General features: G+C 47.9%; 1 protein-coding gene across 1 annotated transcript in view; it reads left to right on the top strand.

The window, feature by feature from the left end:
* Window positions 1-16025, top strand: part of vwa8 (von Willebrand factor A domain containing 8) — a 458807-nt gene that overhangs the window by 183137 nt on the left and 259645 nt on the right. Inside the window, exon 15 of the mRNA XM_086006090.1 lies at window positions 14213-14222. Coding sequence (XP_085862216.1) covers window positions 14213-14222 — 10 coding nt within the window. The remainder of the gene's footprint in view (window positions 1-14212; window positions 14223-16025) is intronic.

Genomic DNA, 16025 nt, shown 5'->3' with positions numbered 1-16025 from the left:
GAGTTTGTCAAAATAGATGGTACCTTGATCGTGGAACTCTGGTGGTAACCAGTCCTTAGTCATTTTGGTGAATTTTATTGATAAATGCTCTGTATGAGATTGATTATTCCATGGGATTATTTAAAAATGCAGTTTTAACATCAGGTATAACACACATTGCACCGAGTGAATGAGTCTGGCTCTGGAATCACTTCCAGGATTAGTGGCTGAAGCAGGAACTATGTCAATTGAAAGTCAGATTAGATAGGTGGGTGAAGCAAAGAGGATTAGAAAAAGATACCGGAACAGAAATAAAGAAAGATGCGCATTTATATAGCACCTTTCATGACCTCAGGACTTCCCAAAGCACTTTGCAGCCAATGAAGTGTAGTCACTGTTGTAATGTAGGAAACGTGACAGCCAATTTGTGCACAGAAAGCTCCCACAAACAGCATTGTGATAATGACCAGATGTTCATTGAGGGATAAATGTTGATCAGGACACCAGGGTTACCTCCTCTGTACTGCTTCGAAATAGTACTATGAAATCTTTTACGTCTACCTGAGAGGGCAGATAGGGCCTCGATTTAACGTCTCACCTGAAAGACGGCACCTCCGACTCACTCAGTACTGCATTGTAGTGTCGGCCTAGATTAGGTGCTCGAGTCTCTGGAGTGGGACTTGAACCTACAACCTTCTGACTCAGAGGTGAGAGTGCTGCCCACTGAACCACGATTAACACAAACAGGAAGAGTAAAGGTGTTAGGAGGGTAAACATTGATGTGGAGTAGTTGGGCCGAACAGCCTGTTTCGTGTTGTACCTCTAAGTATGTACATGTGCTCCTTTAGTAGCAGGGGATCTCAGTTTCTTACTTGGGCATCCATTGTGTGTCAATAAACCATCGTATAAGATACATTTGACCGTCAGATTTTAAACACCGACACAAGTATAACAATACAACATTTTCTGTTCAGTAAGAGTATAGGCAAAGACAGTATTTTCACTATTGTTGTAGTCCAGCATCATCTGAAGGGCCGAGAGACATTTTTGTCAAACTTAAAGGGTCCAGTGAAGTGGTCATGGTGGGGAGGAAGTGAAGGAAAACCTAGTCTCATCTTAACTGGCTGTTCAAGAAACTCACCTGATAATCAATGAGTTTGTTAAACTTCCAAGGAGAGGGACCTCCTTGAAAAAAGGGACAGAAAGGAAAAGTAAGAAAAAAAAATGTAAATTTAATTTTTTTAATCCAGGTAGCAATTTACTAGCTTTAGGAATAAGACTCCACTGTTTTCAGTTCCCTTTATGGGCCAGAGGTTGGCAGGCATTGCAGGAACATAAATCTCCTCATTTAATAGATCTTTACGCTGTTAAGTACCAGCCCTGACTTTTTACGGCAATTTAATGGGTAATTAATATGCAAATGCAGCAACTTTATGAAACTCACGGGGAGGTTGAGAGCGAGCTTCCGTTTATGTGAGGCTAATGGCGGAGCGGCGCAAATTGTTTAGCAACTTCCCAATTCATGGGGATATCTCTTCCTCGCCACAAATTACTGGGCGATTTACACACTAATAACGGCGAAAGCCATTTGTTAGGTTTATGCAGGATATTGTCATATATCCCTGTTGCCCGAATACAAGTTTGAGCACTAGGAAACATTGAAACTCTGGTATTTACTCTTTATTAAATCAAGGCAATAAGATAATAAAACACAACCCTTTACATGCAGTGAATGTGAGATAAAGGTATCAATTATAACTCTCATACCAGGGACACCTTCAGAAGATCGAAAGTATGTCGTCATGAACTGCTTACGCTAGCCTCAACACTAGCCTCAGCAAGACTCAAGGTCCCCCCAGGAACCCCAGTGTCTGTACCTTTTTGTATGTGTAATTAAGTCCTAAAGTAATGTCATTATGTCAATGTGTTCTCACCTCAGTGAGTCTGTGCACTAAAGATCTGATTACTCACTAATGAGAAACCATGGGTTTCATTACGGCCTTTCACTTTATCTCCTTCCAGTGCATCCATAACACAAGCCTATTCATCCTACATCACCTCCCTACAGTCGCTTGACTGATTTACTATATCTTCTCATGGATGGTTAATAAGGTCATGTCTCCACTGGTTCAAAGCCTGGCCTTGCATAGCCGTTGCAGATTAATTACTAATCCTTGGATATATATTTCATATTAAAGAAATATATGGTTACTCAACCTGGCACAACTATTCTTAGACCATTAAACGTGCTGTTATTTTGGCATTTAATAAGAACGCTTGACATTGGGTAACATGTGCTTCTAATTCCAAACTGATTTATAAAGCAAAAATATCTCCAGCTTACTGATGCTGAATTGCTGTGCAACGGAGCTCCTGAATGATGATTGAGAAAAGGAGGAGGATTACACCCAGGGATTAATTTTCTGCTGCACTAACTTGGTGAATTTATGATTTAAAATGGATTGGTATAAAAAGAACCTGACCAGGATAATATTTTGTGGGATGATAGAAATGTTTATCTGTTGGCGAGTGGGTGATGGCTGAATGAAATAGAGGCTCACGTCTCCAGAATATACAACACGTTTCAATCTGACATGTTTTCTCGCACAGTATATGCGATTTGACATTGAAATCAAAGATAACCCAGTTACTATATTTAAAACAAAACTAACTTCCTATGTCGTGTTTCATATAGCAATTCTTTGCTATTTTAAGGTGAAGTAGCAGTTTTTTTTATATATCAACGCAGTGGTCATAAGACCAGGATAAAAATGGAATTCATCAGCTGATGTAAACTGTAAAGCCAAATGGTGCAACCGTGTAATGGAGAGCGAATTGAACAAGTGCTTCCATTTTTAATGTGTTTGAAAGCATTTTAACTGCAACATTTCTTCCGTCTCAATTTTTTTCCCTTTCCACGACTCTCCTGAAAGCATTAACTACTTCCTGGTGGATGGTTCCATTGACACAGGTCACTCTCTCGCCTGGTGTATAGTTCCAGGGCTACTGGTCACTCTCACACCGGGTGTATGGTTCCAGGGCTACTGGTCACTCTCACACCAGGTGTATGGTTCCAGGGGTACTGGTCACTCTCACACCGGGTGTATGGTTCCAGGGGTACTGGTCACTCTCACACCGGGTGTATGGTTCCAGGGGTACTGGTCACTCTCACACCGGGTGTATGGTTCCAGGGCTACTGGTCACTCTCACACCGGGTGTATGGTTCCAGGGCTACTGGTCACTCTCACACCGGGTGTATGGTTCCAGGGGTACTGGTCACTCTCACACCAGGTGTATGGTTCCAGGGGTACTGGTCACTCTCACACCGGGTGTATGGTTCCAGGGCTACTGGTCACTCTCACACCGGGTGTATGGTTCCAGGGGTACTGGTCACTCACACCGGGTGTATGGTTCCAGGGGTACTGGTCACTCTCACACCGGGTGTATGGTTCCAGGGATACTGGTCACTCTCACACCGGTTGTATGGTTCCAGGGCTACTGGTCACTCTCACACCGGGTGTATGGTTCCAGGGGTACTGGTCACTCTCACACCGGGTGTATGGTTCCAGGGGTACTGGTCACTGTCACACCGGGTGTATGATTCCAGGGGTACTTTTTTTAAAATTCGCTTATGGGATGCGGGCGTCGCTGGCAAGGCCAGCATTTATTGCCCATCCCTAATTGCCCTTGAGAAGGTGGTGGTGAGCCGCCTTCTTGAACCGCTGTAATCCATGTGGTGAAGGCACTCCCACAGTGCTGTTACGTGGGAAGTTCCAGGATTTTGACCCAGCGACGATGGAGGATCGACGATTTACTTCTAAGTCAGGATGGTGTGTGTGAATTGGAGAGGAACTTGGAGCTGGTGGTGTTCCCATGCGCCTGCTGTCCTTGTCTTTCTAGGTGGAAGAGGTCGCGAGTTTGGGAGGTGCTGCTGAAGAAGCCTTGGTGAGTTGCTGCAGTGCATCTTGCAGATGGTACACACTGCAGCCACGGTACGCCGGTGGTGGAGGGAGTGAATGTTTAAGGTGGTGGATGGGGTGCCAATCAAACAGTCTGCTTTGTCCTGGATGGTGTCGAGCATCTTGAGTGTTGTTGCAGCTGCACTCATCCAGGCAAGTGGAGAGTATTCCATCACACTCCTGACTTGTGCCTTGTAGATGGTGGAAAGGCTTTGGGGAGTCAGGAGGTGAGACACTCGCCGCAGAATACCTAGCCGCTGACCTGCTCTTGTTGCCACAGTATTTATGTGGCTGGTCCAGTTAAGTTTCTGGTTAATGCTGGCCCCCAGGATGTTGATCGTGGGGGATTTGGCGATGGTAATGCCGTTGAATGTCATGGGGAGGTGGTTAGACTCTCGCTTGTTGGAGATAGTCATTGCCTGGCACTTCTGTGGCACGAATGTTACCTGCCACTTATCAGCCCAAGTCTGAACGTCGTCCAGGTCTTGTTGCATGCGGGCATGGACTGCTTCATTATCTGAGGAATTGTGAATGGTGCTGAACACTGTGCAGTCATCAGCGAACATCCCCATTTCTGACCTTATATTGGAGGGAAGGTCATTGATGAAGCAGCTGAAGATGGTTGGGCCGAGGACACTGCTCTGAGGAACTCCTGCAGCGATGTCCTTGGGCTGTGATGATTAACTTTCAACCACCACAACCATCTTCCTTTGTGCTAGGTATGACTCCAGCCAGTGGAGCGTTTCCCCCTGATTCCCATTGACTTCAGTTTTTCTAGGGCTCCTTGATGCCACAGTCAGTCAAATGCTGCCTTGATGTCAAGGGCAGTCACTCTCGCCTCACCTCTGGAATTCAGCTCCTTTGTCCATGGTTGGACCAAGGCTGTAATGAGGTCGGGAGCCGAGTGGTCTTGGCGGAACCCAAACTGGGCATCAGTGTGCAGGTTATTGGTGGGTGGAGAAAGCGCAGGAGCTCCAGCAGCTAGCCGACAACCACAACGTGCATGGATTCTTTAGTGCAGTCAAGACCATCTACGGCCCAAGCACCCAAGGCCCTACCCCACTGCAGGCCAAGAACGGAGAGGTACTCATCAAGGACAGAGAGGCAGTCAGTGTCCGCTGGAAGCAGCAATTCGAAGATCTCCTTAACCGCGACTGTCTTCGACACGAGTGTCCTCAACTCCATCCCACAGCATGATACCCGCCACCATCTCAGCACAACCCCAGCCCAGCATGAGGTTGAAAAGGCCACCCAACAACTGAAGAACAACAAGGCCTCAGGAGCAGATGGAATCCCCGCCGAGGCACTAAAGCATGGTGGAGAAGCACTACTGGCGCGAATTCATGAACTAATTTCTCTTATCTGGAAGGAGGAGAGCATGCCAGGGGATCTCAGAGATGCCGTAATTGTGACCATCTTCAAGAAAGGTGACAAGTCCGATTGCGGTAATTACAGAGGAGTTTCCCTGCTGTCTGCCACAGGGAAAGTCATCGCAAGAATCCTCTTCAATTGCCTCCTCCCAGTGGCCGAAGAGCTCCTCCCAGAGTCACAATGTGGATTCCGCCCACTGTGGGGCACAATGGACATGATCTTCACCGCGCGTTAACTACAAGAGAAATGCAGGGAACAGCACCAACCGCTGTACATGGCCTTCTTTGATCTCTCAAAGGCCTTCAACACTGTCAACTGTGAGGGATTATGGAGTGCCCTCCTCAAATTCGGCTGCCCTCAAAAGTTTGTCACCATCCTCCGCCTGCTTCACGACGACATGCAAGCCGTGATCCTGACCAACGGTTCCACCACAGACCCAATTCATGTACGAACCGGGGTCAAACAAGGCTGTGTCATCGCACCAACGCTCTTCTCGATCTTCCTTGCTGCAATGCTCCATCTCACCCTCAGTAAGCTCCCCAATGGAGTGGAGCTAATTTACAGAACAAACGGGAAACTGTTCAACCTCTGTCGCCTCCAGTCCAGATCCGAGGTCGTCCCATTTTCTATCGTCGAATTACAGTATGCAGACAACGCTTGCGTCTGCGCTCACTCGGAGGTCGAACTCCAAACCATCGTCAACACCTTCAAAGCGTACAAGAGCATGGGCCTTACACTAAACATCCGTAAGACAAAGGTCCTCTACCAACCTGCCCCCGCCACACAGTACTGCCCCCCGATTATCAAAATCTACGACAAGGCCTTGGACAACGTGGACCACTTTCCATACCTCGGGAGCCTACTGTCAACAAGGGCAGACGTCGACGAGAAAGTCCAGTGTGCCAGTGCAGCCTTCGGTCACCTGAGGAAGAGAGTGTTTGAAGACCAGGACCTCAAACCCGGCACTAAGCTCATGGTCTGCAGAGCAGCAGTGATACCCGCCCTGCTGTATGCCTCAGAGACATGGACCATGTACAGCAGGCACCTCAAAGCACTGGAGAGGTACCACCAACGCTGCCTCCGCAAGATCCTGCCAATCCATTGGCAGGATAGGCGCACCAACGTCAGTGTTCTTGCTCAGGCCAACATCCCCAGCATCGAAGCTTTGACCACGCTTGATCAGCTCCGATGGACGGGTCACATCGTCCGCATGCCCGATACGAGACTCCCAAAACAAGCGCTCTACTCGGAGCTCCGGCACGGCAAGAGAGCTCCAGGTGGGCAGAGGAAACGCTTCAAGGACCCCCTCAAATCCTCCTTGAAAAAGTGCAACATCCCCATCGACACCTGGGAATCCCTGGCCCAAGACCGCACAAAATGGAGGAGAAGCATCCGGGAAGGCGCCGAACACCTTGAGTCTCTTTGCCGGGAGTAAGCGGAAGCCAAGCGCAGGCAGCGCAAGGAGCGCACGTCAACCCAAGCACCCCACCCACCCGCCCCTTCAACCACCGTCTACCCCACCTGTGACAGAGACTGTAGGTCCCGCATTGGCCTCATCAGCCACCTGCGAACTCATTTTTAATGTGGAAGCAAGTCATCCTCGGTTCCGAGGGACTGGCTAAGAAGAGGAAGTATTGGTGAGTAAGTGCCGCTTGATAGCACTGTCGATGACACCTTCCATCATTTTGCTGATGATTGAGAGTCGACTGATTGGGCGGTAATTGGCTGGGTTGGATTTGTCCTGCTTTTTATGGACAGGACATACCTGGGCAGTTTTCCACATTGTCTGATAGATGCCAGTGTTGTAGCTGTACTGGAACAGCTTGGCTAGAGGCACGGCTAGTTCTGGAGCACAAGTCTTCAGCACGATAGCCGGGATGTTGTCAGGGCCCATAGCCTTTGCTGTACCCAGTGCGCTCAGCTGTTTCTTGATATCACATGGAGTGAATCGAATTGGTTGATGACTGGCTTCTGTGATGGTGGCGACCTCGGGAGTAGGCCGATATGGATCATCCACTCGGCACTTCTGGCTGAAGATGGTTGCAAACGCTTCAGCCTTGTCTTTTGCACTCGTGCTGGGCTCCACCATCATTGAGGATGGGGATATTCATGGAGCCTCCTCCTCCCGTTAGTTGTTTAATGGTCCACCACCATTCACGACTGGATGTGGCAGGACTGCAGAGCTTTGATCTGATCCGTTGGTTGTCAGATCACTTAGCATGCTGCTTCTGCTTTTTAGCATGCATGTGTTGCAGCTTCCCCAGGTTGTCACCTCATTTTTAGGTACGCCTGGTGCTGCTCCTGGCATGCTCTTCTACACTCCTTATTGAACCAGGGTTGGTCCCCTGGCTTGGTGGTAATGAGGGATATGCCGGGCCATGAGGTTACAGATTGTGGTGGAAAACAATTCTGCTGCTGCTGATGGCCCACAGCGCCTCATGGATGCCCAGTTTTGAGCTGCTAGATCTGTTCTGAATCTATCCCATTTAGCACAGTGGTAGTGCCACACAACACGATGGAGGATGTCCTCAGTGTGAAGACGGGACTTCGTCTCAACAATGACTGTGTGTTGGTCACTGCTACCAATGCTTTCATGGACAGGTAGATTGGTGAGGACGAGGTCAAGTAGGTTTTTCCCCTCGTGTTGTTTCTCTCACCACCTGTCGCAGGCCCAGACTGGCAGTTATGTCCTTCAGGACTTGGCCAGCTCGGTCAGTAGTGGTGCTACCGAGCCGCTCTTGGTGATGGATATTGAAGTTTCCCACCCAGAGTACATTCTGCACCCTTGTTACTCTCAGTGCTTCATCCAAGTGGTGTTCAACATGGCGGTAGATTGTAATTAGCAGGCGGTTTCCTTGCTCATGCTTGGCCTGAAGCCATGAGACTTCATGGGGCCCAGAGTCATGTTGAGTAGTCCCGGAGCCACTCCTTTCCTGACTGTATACCACTGTGCCGCCACCCCAGGGATGGGGATGGTGATGGAGGAGTTTGGGACATTGGCTGAAAGGTATGATTCTGTGAGTATGTCAGGCTGTTGCTTGACTAGTCTGTCCGACAACTCTCCCAATTTTGGCACAAGTCCCCAGATGTTGGTGAGGAGGACTTTGCAGGGTTGACTTGGCTGTGCTGTTGCTGTATCCGTAGCCGGTACCGAGTGGTCTGTCCAGTTTCATTCTTATTATTTTGTTTCGTAGTGGTTTGTTACAACTGAGTTGTTAGGCCATTTCAGAGGGCAGTTAAGAGTCAACCACATTGCTGTGGGTCTGGAGTCACATATAGGCCAGACCAGGTAAGGACAGCAGATTTCCTTCCCAAAAGGACATTAGTGAACCAGGTGGGTTTTTACAACAATCCAGTAGTTTCATGGTCACCATTACTGATACTAGCTTTTTATTCCAGACTTATTTAATTAACTGAATTTAAATTCCCAAGCTGCCGTGGTGGGATTTGAACTCCCGTCTCTGGATCATTATTTCAGGTCTCTGGATTAATAGCCCAGTGACATTAGCACTATGCTACTGTTCCCATATTGGTCACTCTCACACCTGGTGTATAGTTCCAGGGGTACTGGTCACTCTCTGATACCGGGTGTACTGTATACATACACACTCACACGTACGTTTTTCATCATGGTGGCACACAATTTCTCAGTCTCTTTGTGTTTCTAAATAATTTAATAAGTAGCTACAAGAATTTAGAAAAGCTTTGGGAGTCGGGTTTACTGAGTATGGCTACACCTCTGAGATATAGGGAAGGAAAGACAAAGAGGGTGGTTACACTGCCTGTGCTTTCTTTAGTTTAAACTTAAAAGTTCCAAAGTTGTTTACAAAATCACTTAATTATGCTGCTGTGCTAGTTATTTGTGTAGTGTATGTAACCGTCCACCTTTAAGAGAACTATTTTAGGTGTTGCACTACTTTATCTTGGCTGCTGTATACTGTAATACCGGGAGTGACCACACCGGTATATAAGTGCTGTGTAAGGATTTATTGGGCAGATTCGCCCTGACCTTCGAATAGTAAAGTCCTGTTAAAGTTACTCTTGTAGTCTGTGTATTAATTCACCATATAACCCACAGACTTTACAATTTGTTGACCCATCTATCGTAGGTAAGGCAGAACAACCTTATGTGAGCAAAATTGTTGCACATTAGGACTATTATTAGCTACTTCCTTAATCGTCCCCAGGGCTGCCACATCCTGAGATCCTGCTCCCCAGGGCTGCCACATCCTGAGATCCTGCTCCCCAGGGCTGCCACACCCTGAGATCCTGCTCCCCAGGGCTGCCACACCCTGAGATCCTGCTCCCCAGGGCTGCCACATCCTGAGATCCTGCTCCCCAGGGCTGCCACACCCTGAGATCCTGCTCCCCAGGGCTGCCACACCCTGAGATCCTGCTCCCCAGGGCTGCCACACCCTGAGATCCTGCTCCCCAGGGCTGCCACACCCTGAGATCCTGCTCCCCAGGGCTGCCGCACGCTGAGATCCTGCTCTCCCGGGCAGTTATACCCTGAGATCCTGCTCCCCAGGGCTGCCACACCCTGAGATCCTGCTCCCCAGGGCTGCCACATCCTGAGATCCTGCTCCCCAGGGCTGCCACACCCTGAGATCCTGCTCCCCAGGGCTGCCACACCCTGAGATCCTGCTCCCCAGGGCTGCCACACCCTGAGATCCTGCTCCCCAGGGCTGCCACACCGAGATCCTGCTCCCCAGGGCTGCCGCACGCTGAGATCCTGCTCTCCCGGGCAGTTATACCCTGAGATCCTGCTCCCCAGGGCTGCCACACCCTGAGATCCTGCTCCCCAGGGCTGCCACACCCTGAGATCCTGCTCCCCAGGGCTGCCACACCCTGAGATCCTGCTCCCCAAGGCTGCCACACCCTGAGATCCTGCTCCCCAGGGCTGCCACACCCTGAGATCCTGCTCCCCAGGGCTGCCACACCCTGAGATCCTGCTCCCCAGGGCTGCCACACCCTGAGATCCTGCTCCCCAGGGCTGCCACACCCTGAGATCCTGCTCCCCAGGGCTGCCACACCGAGATCCTGCTCCCCCGGGCAGTTATACCCTGAGATCCTGCTCCCCAGGGCTGCTACACCCTGAGATCCTGCTCCCCAGGGCTGCCACACCCCAGGAATCCCCAGTAAGGGAATACCCCATGTTGCACCCCTCCCAGTTCTGCCAAGTCTCAGTCTCCCCCTTTGCAATGCCACCAATCACAGCCCTCCACTCCCCAATATTGCCAAGATTCAGGGCTCCTGTCACACATGTATCAAATCTCAGAACCTCCCCCAAGGGACTGGCAGACCCCAGATTTACTGCAGCTGCTGCTGATCACCAGGATCGTCACTTTAGTTCTCCCACACTACAAGACTCACCTCCTATGCTGCTAAACCCCAGAGCCCACCCTCCCCTATTGCTGCCAAATTTCAGGACCCCCCCACACATCAAGACATCAAGAACACCCCTGAAAGCTGCCAAATCCAGACTCTGCCCCCAAAGTTGCTTATGTCCCCCCAGGAGTGATGCTAAACGCCCCAACATAGTTGCAATGTGATACGTCTCGCCTACTGCCTTGCTGTTTAATCTGTACTTTAAGAAAGGCAATAGATAAAAATTAAGTGTAGAGATCAAAGAATATTTTAATAATGGTCATTTGTTATGGAATTATATTTGGATAAGAATTTGGAGTAGGAGTAGGCCATATGGCCCTCAAGCCTGCTCCGCCATTCAGTAAGATCATGACTGATCTTCGACCTCAACTCCACCTTCCCGCACTATCCTCATATCCCTTGATTCCCTTAGTGTCTAAAAATCTATCGATCTCTGTCTTGAATACACTCAACGACTGAGCCTCCACAGCTCTCTCGGGTGGAGAATTCCAAAGATTCACAAATATTTGCGTGAAAAATGTCTGCTCACCTCAGTCCTAAGTGGCCGACCCCTTATTCTGGTACTGTGACCCCTGGTTCTAGACTCCCTAGCCAGGAAAACACAAGTGAAAATCCCTGAAGACCATGCAATTAAAATGCAATTTGTCTTGCTCAGTCCCTGTAAATCAGTGGCTCTGATTAAACTACGTGGCATAACACCACCCCTGTTGTTACAAAAGAGCGTGTCCTTCAGCGCTTCATGATCAACTTCACGGGACATCTGGCGTATATAAATATTATAAGAATAACTGCATATGTTGGATGCCTCTGAATATTAATGAGCCAGCACTCTTTGTGTGGAGACAGGATGCACAAGATCCCTGACTGCTGGTACAGGAGCTGATGTAGTAATTGTTTTAGAAGAGCTATTACCGTGAAAACAATATTTAAATGCTTATTTAAAAAATAACTTCTGAAGCATTTATTAATCGAGAACTCAAAGTGGTTAGCACTGTTGCCTCACAGCGCCAGGGACCCGGGTTCGAATCCAGCCTCGGGCGACTGTCTGTGTGGAGTTTGCACATTCTCCCCGTGTTTGCGTGGGTTTCCTCCGGGTGCTCCGGTTTCCTCCCACAGTCCAAAGATGTGCGGGTTAGGTTGATTGGCTATGATAAATTGACCCTTAGTGTTAGGGGGATTAAATGCGTGGGGTTACAGGGATAGGGTGGGATATGTGTTGGTGTAGGGGTTACGGGGATCGGGTGGGATATGTGTCGGTGCAGGCTCGATGGGCCGAAATGGCCTCTATCTGCACTGTGGGGTTTCTGTGATTCTGTGATTCTGTGAGGAGAAGGATAATGTAGAGTGTGTGTATGTAGGAAATCAAAGTACTTTTACACCGTGGAACTCCAGTATTGACAGCAGGTAGTTGATACCTCGATGATAAATAATTAATTTTGATCCATATTACTTCCCTCCCTGCAACCATACTTTGCCTTCTTTACCTTCCTTTATAAGTACGAAGCTGACTCCACTACAGTTGTAAGCACTAATGCACAGTGCCCCATTTGTTCATGCACAGCTGCAAAAACGACGAGTCTGCAGTGTGTACCATCTACAAGATGCACTGCAGCAACTCGCCAAGGCTTCTTCGACAGCACCTCCCAAACCCGCGACCTCTTCCACCTAGAAGGACAAGGGCAGCAAGCGCGTGGAAACACCATCACCTCCATGTTCCCCTCCAAGTCACACACCATCCTGACTTGGAAATATATCACCATTCTTTCATTGTCGCTGGGTCAAAATCCTGGAGCTCCCTCCCTAACAGCACTGTGGGAGTACACGGACTGCAGTGATTCAAGAAGGTGACTCACCACCACCTTCTCGAGGGCAATTAGGGATGGGCAATAAATGCTGGCCTTGCCAGCGACGCCCACATCCCATGAATGAATGAAAAAAACAGACGTGCAAACCGTGGCTCTCCTTCACAAGCTGGCCTTCAATTAGTGCTGTGGTGCGAGGGTAAGTAGAGGAGACTGCAGCATGGAGGTTGTGGGTCGCCATTTCAATGTCACTCTTCTGGGACCCGAACTGATGTACAAGTGCTTTGTGATTTTAAGGGTATTGCTGTGATTTCACCAGATTACAACATAAATATGGAAAAGGAAGCTTGTGTGGCCCACTTTAGTTCATCCATCCAGAAGGACCTGACTGTCTCCCCCACTGTGCCATCTAACTGTGTCTTAAATAATTCTAGCGTTTTCTCCTCCACTACTGTATCTCAGAGCCCATTCTTATGAAGAAGAACTTCCTGATATCAGCCTTAAATTAGCCTTTTACTAATTTGAATCTGCGTCTCTTTGACCCACTCTCTCAGTTTAGTTTGAGATAATTCTCAGGATTAACCTTTTCCATGCCGTTTACTGTCTTTTGTACCCCTGAGATCACCTCTTGGACACCTTGTCCCAAGGCTGAAACTCCCTGCTCCACGTGGGTTCCTGTTTTTTTTTGTTTTCCTGTTTTCCAGTTGTATTGGTGGTTCTCAAGTAACTTCAACAAAATGAACAGCTGCTTTTCTTTCTTCTATTTAAAACCTTTCAAATTAATTTGTTTTTCTATACCTTTGAATATTTTTAGCTATTGAAGGTATCAAGTTAATTTATTTTGTTTAGCGGTTCCCCCTGTGCTTGCATACATGTGAAGCCTGTCTCACACACAGGAAATACCTCTGGAATACTCTGCCTGGAAGAGCGAGTGGGCCTTACAGGAACCATATCAATCATGCAGTGCTCTCTAACCCGACTGTATATAGGGCCTCATCCTAGATGCGTAAAAATATATATTTGTTGTTTTAAAACAAAGTCAATTAATAGCAGTGGATTTGAATGCACGTGTCCTTGGACATGACCTTTCAATCAGCTCCAGCTGGAATTTCCAAGGCAGCATGCTGAAGGAATTCCAGAATATACCATCAAACCAAATAACAAGGAAACTCCCGAGGTAGCCTGTCACTCCTTAGTTGGTGCTCTCGCATTGGTTGAATGAGGACTGAAGTCCAGTCTCAGTGGAGAAGTGTGATTTTGCTGTTTAAAGAAAATAAAGCTCACTTTTGTTACCACATACAGCGTTTCTGCATGCACATCAGACCAAGAGACTAGGGGGTGGACAATGGCAGTGGCTGAGGAACATAACATAAAAAATAGGAGCTGGAGTAGGCAATTTGGCCCTTCGAGCCTGCTCTGCCATTCAACAAGCTCATGGCTGATCTTCTACCTCAACTCCACCTCCCCACACTATCCCCATATCCCTTAATTCCCCAAAATGTATCGACCTCTGTCTTGAATATAATCAATGACTAAGCATCCACAGCTCTCTGGGGTAGAGAATTCCAAAGATTCACAATCCTTTGAGTGAAGAAATTTCTCCTCATCTCAGTCATAAATGGCCTACCCCTTATTCTGAGACTGACCCCTGGTTCTAGATTCCCCAGCCAGGGGAAACATTTTCCCAGCAATAATCATGTCAAGCCCCTTAAGAATTTTATATGTTTCAATGAGATCACCTCTCATTCTTCTAAACTCAAGGGAATATTGGCCAAGTCTACTCAATCTCTTCTCATCGGTCAATCCCCTCATCCCAGGAATCAGTCTGGTGAACCTTTGTTGCATTCCCTCTAAGGCCAGTATGTCTTTCCTTAGGTAAGGAGACCAGATCTGTACACAATACTCCAGGTGTGGCCTCACCAATGCCCTGTATAATTGTAGTAAGACTCTTTTACTCTTATACTCTAATCCCTTTGTAACAAGAGCTAACATACCATTTGCTTTCCTAATTGCTTGCTGTACCTGCATGTTAACTTTCTGTGATTCATGTACAAGGACGCCCAGGTCTGAATGCAAACATGTCCCAGTCTCTCACCGTTCAAAAAATATTCTGTTTTTTTGTTTTTCCTACCAAGTGGATAACTTCACACTTCCCCACATTGTATTCCATTTGCCATGTTCTTGCCCACTCAGTCAACCTGTCTCTATCTCTCTGCAGCCTCTTTGCGTCCTCCTCACAGCTTACTTTCCCACCTAACTTTGTATCATCAGCAAACTTGGATACGTTACACTCAGTCCCTTCATCTAAGTCATTAATATAGATTGTAAATAGCTGAGGCCCAAGCAGTGATCCTTGCAGTACCCCTCTAGTTACAGCCTGCCAACCCAAAAAGCATAGAAACATAGAAGATAGGAGTAGGCCATTCGGCCCTTCAAGCCTGCTCCGCCATTCAATGAGATCATGGCTGATCATCCAAATTCAGTACCCTGTCCCTGCTTTCTCCCCATATAGCTTGACCCCTTTGGCCTTAAGAACTATATCTAACTCCTTCTTGAATATATTTAATGATTTGACCTCAACTGCCTTCTGTGATAGAGAATTCCACAGGTTCACCACTCTCTGGGTGAAGAAATTCATCCTCATCTCAGTCCTAAATGGCTTACCCTTTATCCTTATGTAAGAAGTCACACAACACCAGGTTATAGTCCAACAGCTTTATTTGAAATCACAAGCTTTCGGAGCGCTGCTCCTTCTTCAGGTGAAGTGGAGAAATGCATAAAGACACAGCTTATATAGTCAGAGAATCATGTCAGATGTTTACAGGTAACCTTTCCAACTGCCCTGACTGACCTGTTTGGACACCATTCACACCTTTGACTGCTGTGATTATCTCCCTGCCGAGGTGCGATAAATGGCAGTTGGAAAGGTTACCTGTAAACATCTGACATGATTCTCTGACTATATAAGCTGTGTCTTTATGCATTTCTCCACTTCACCTGAAGAAGGAGCAGCGCTCCGAAAGCTTGTGATTTCAAATAAAGCTGTTGGACTATAACCTGGTGTTGTGTGACTTCTTACATTTGTCCACCCCAGTCCAACTCCGGCATCTCCACACCATGGCCTTTATCCTTAGACTGTGACCCCTGGTTCTGGACTCCCCGGCCATCGAGAACATCCTTCCTGCATCTAGTCTGTCTAGTCCTGTTAGAATTTTATAAGTTTCAATGAGATCCCCTCTCATTCTTCTAAACTCCAGCGAATATAAGCCTAATCGATCCAACCTCTCTTCATACGTCATCCCTGCCATCCCAAGTATCAGTCTGGTGAATCTTCGCTGCACTCCCTCCATGGCAAGAACATCCTTCCTCAGATAAGGTGACCAAAACTGCACACAATACTCAAGGTGTGGTCTCACCAAGGCCCTATACAACTGCAGCAAGACATCCCTGCTCCTGTACTCGAATCCTCTCGCTATGAAGGCCAACATACCATTTGCCGCCTTAACCACCCGCTGCACCTGCATGC

Source organism: Somniosus microcephalus, chromosome 14 (assembly GCF_052327205.1).
Source record: "Somniosus microcephalus isolate GS21.2 chromosome 14, FLI_Smic_1.0, whole genome shotgun sequence".
NCBI lineage: Eukaryota > Metazoa > Chordata > Chondrichthyes > Squaliformes > Somniosidae > Somniosus > Somniosus microcephalus.
Note: the sequence above shows the minus strand (reverse complement) of the source record. Positions and strands in the feature narration are given on the sequence as shown.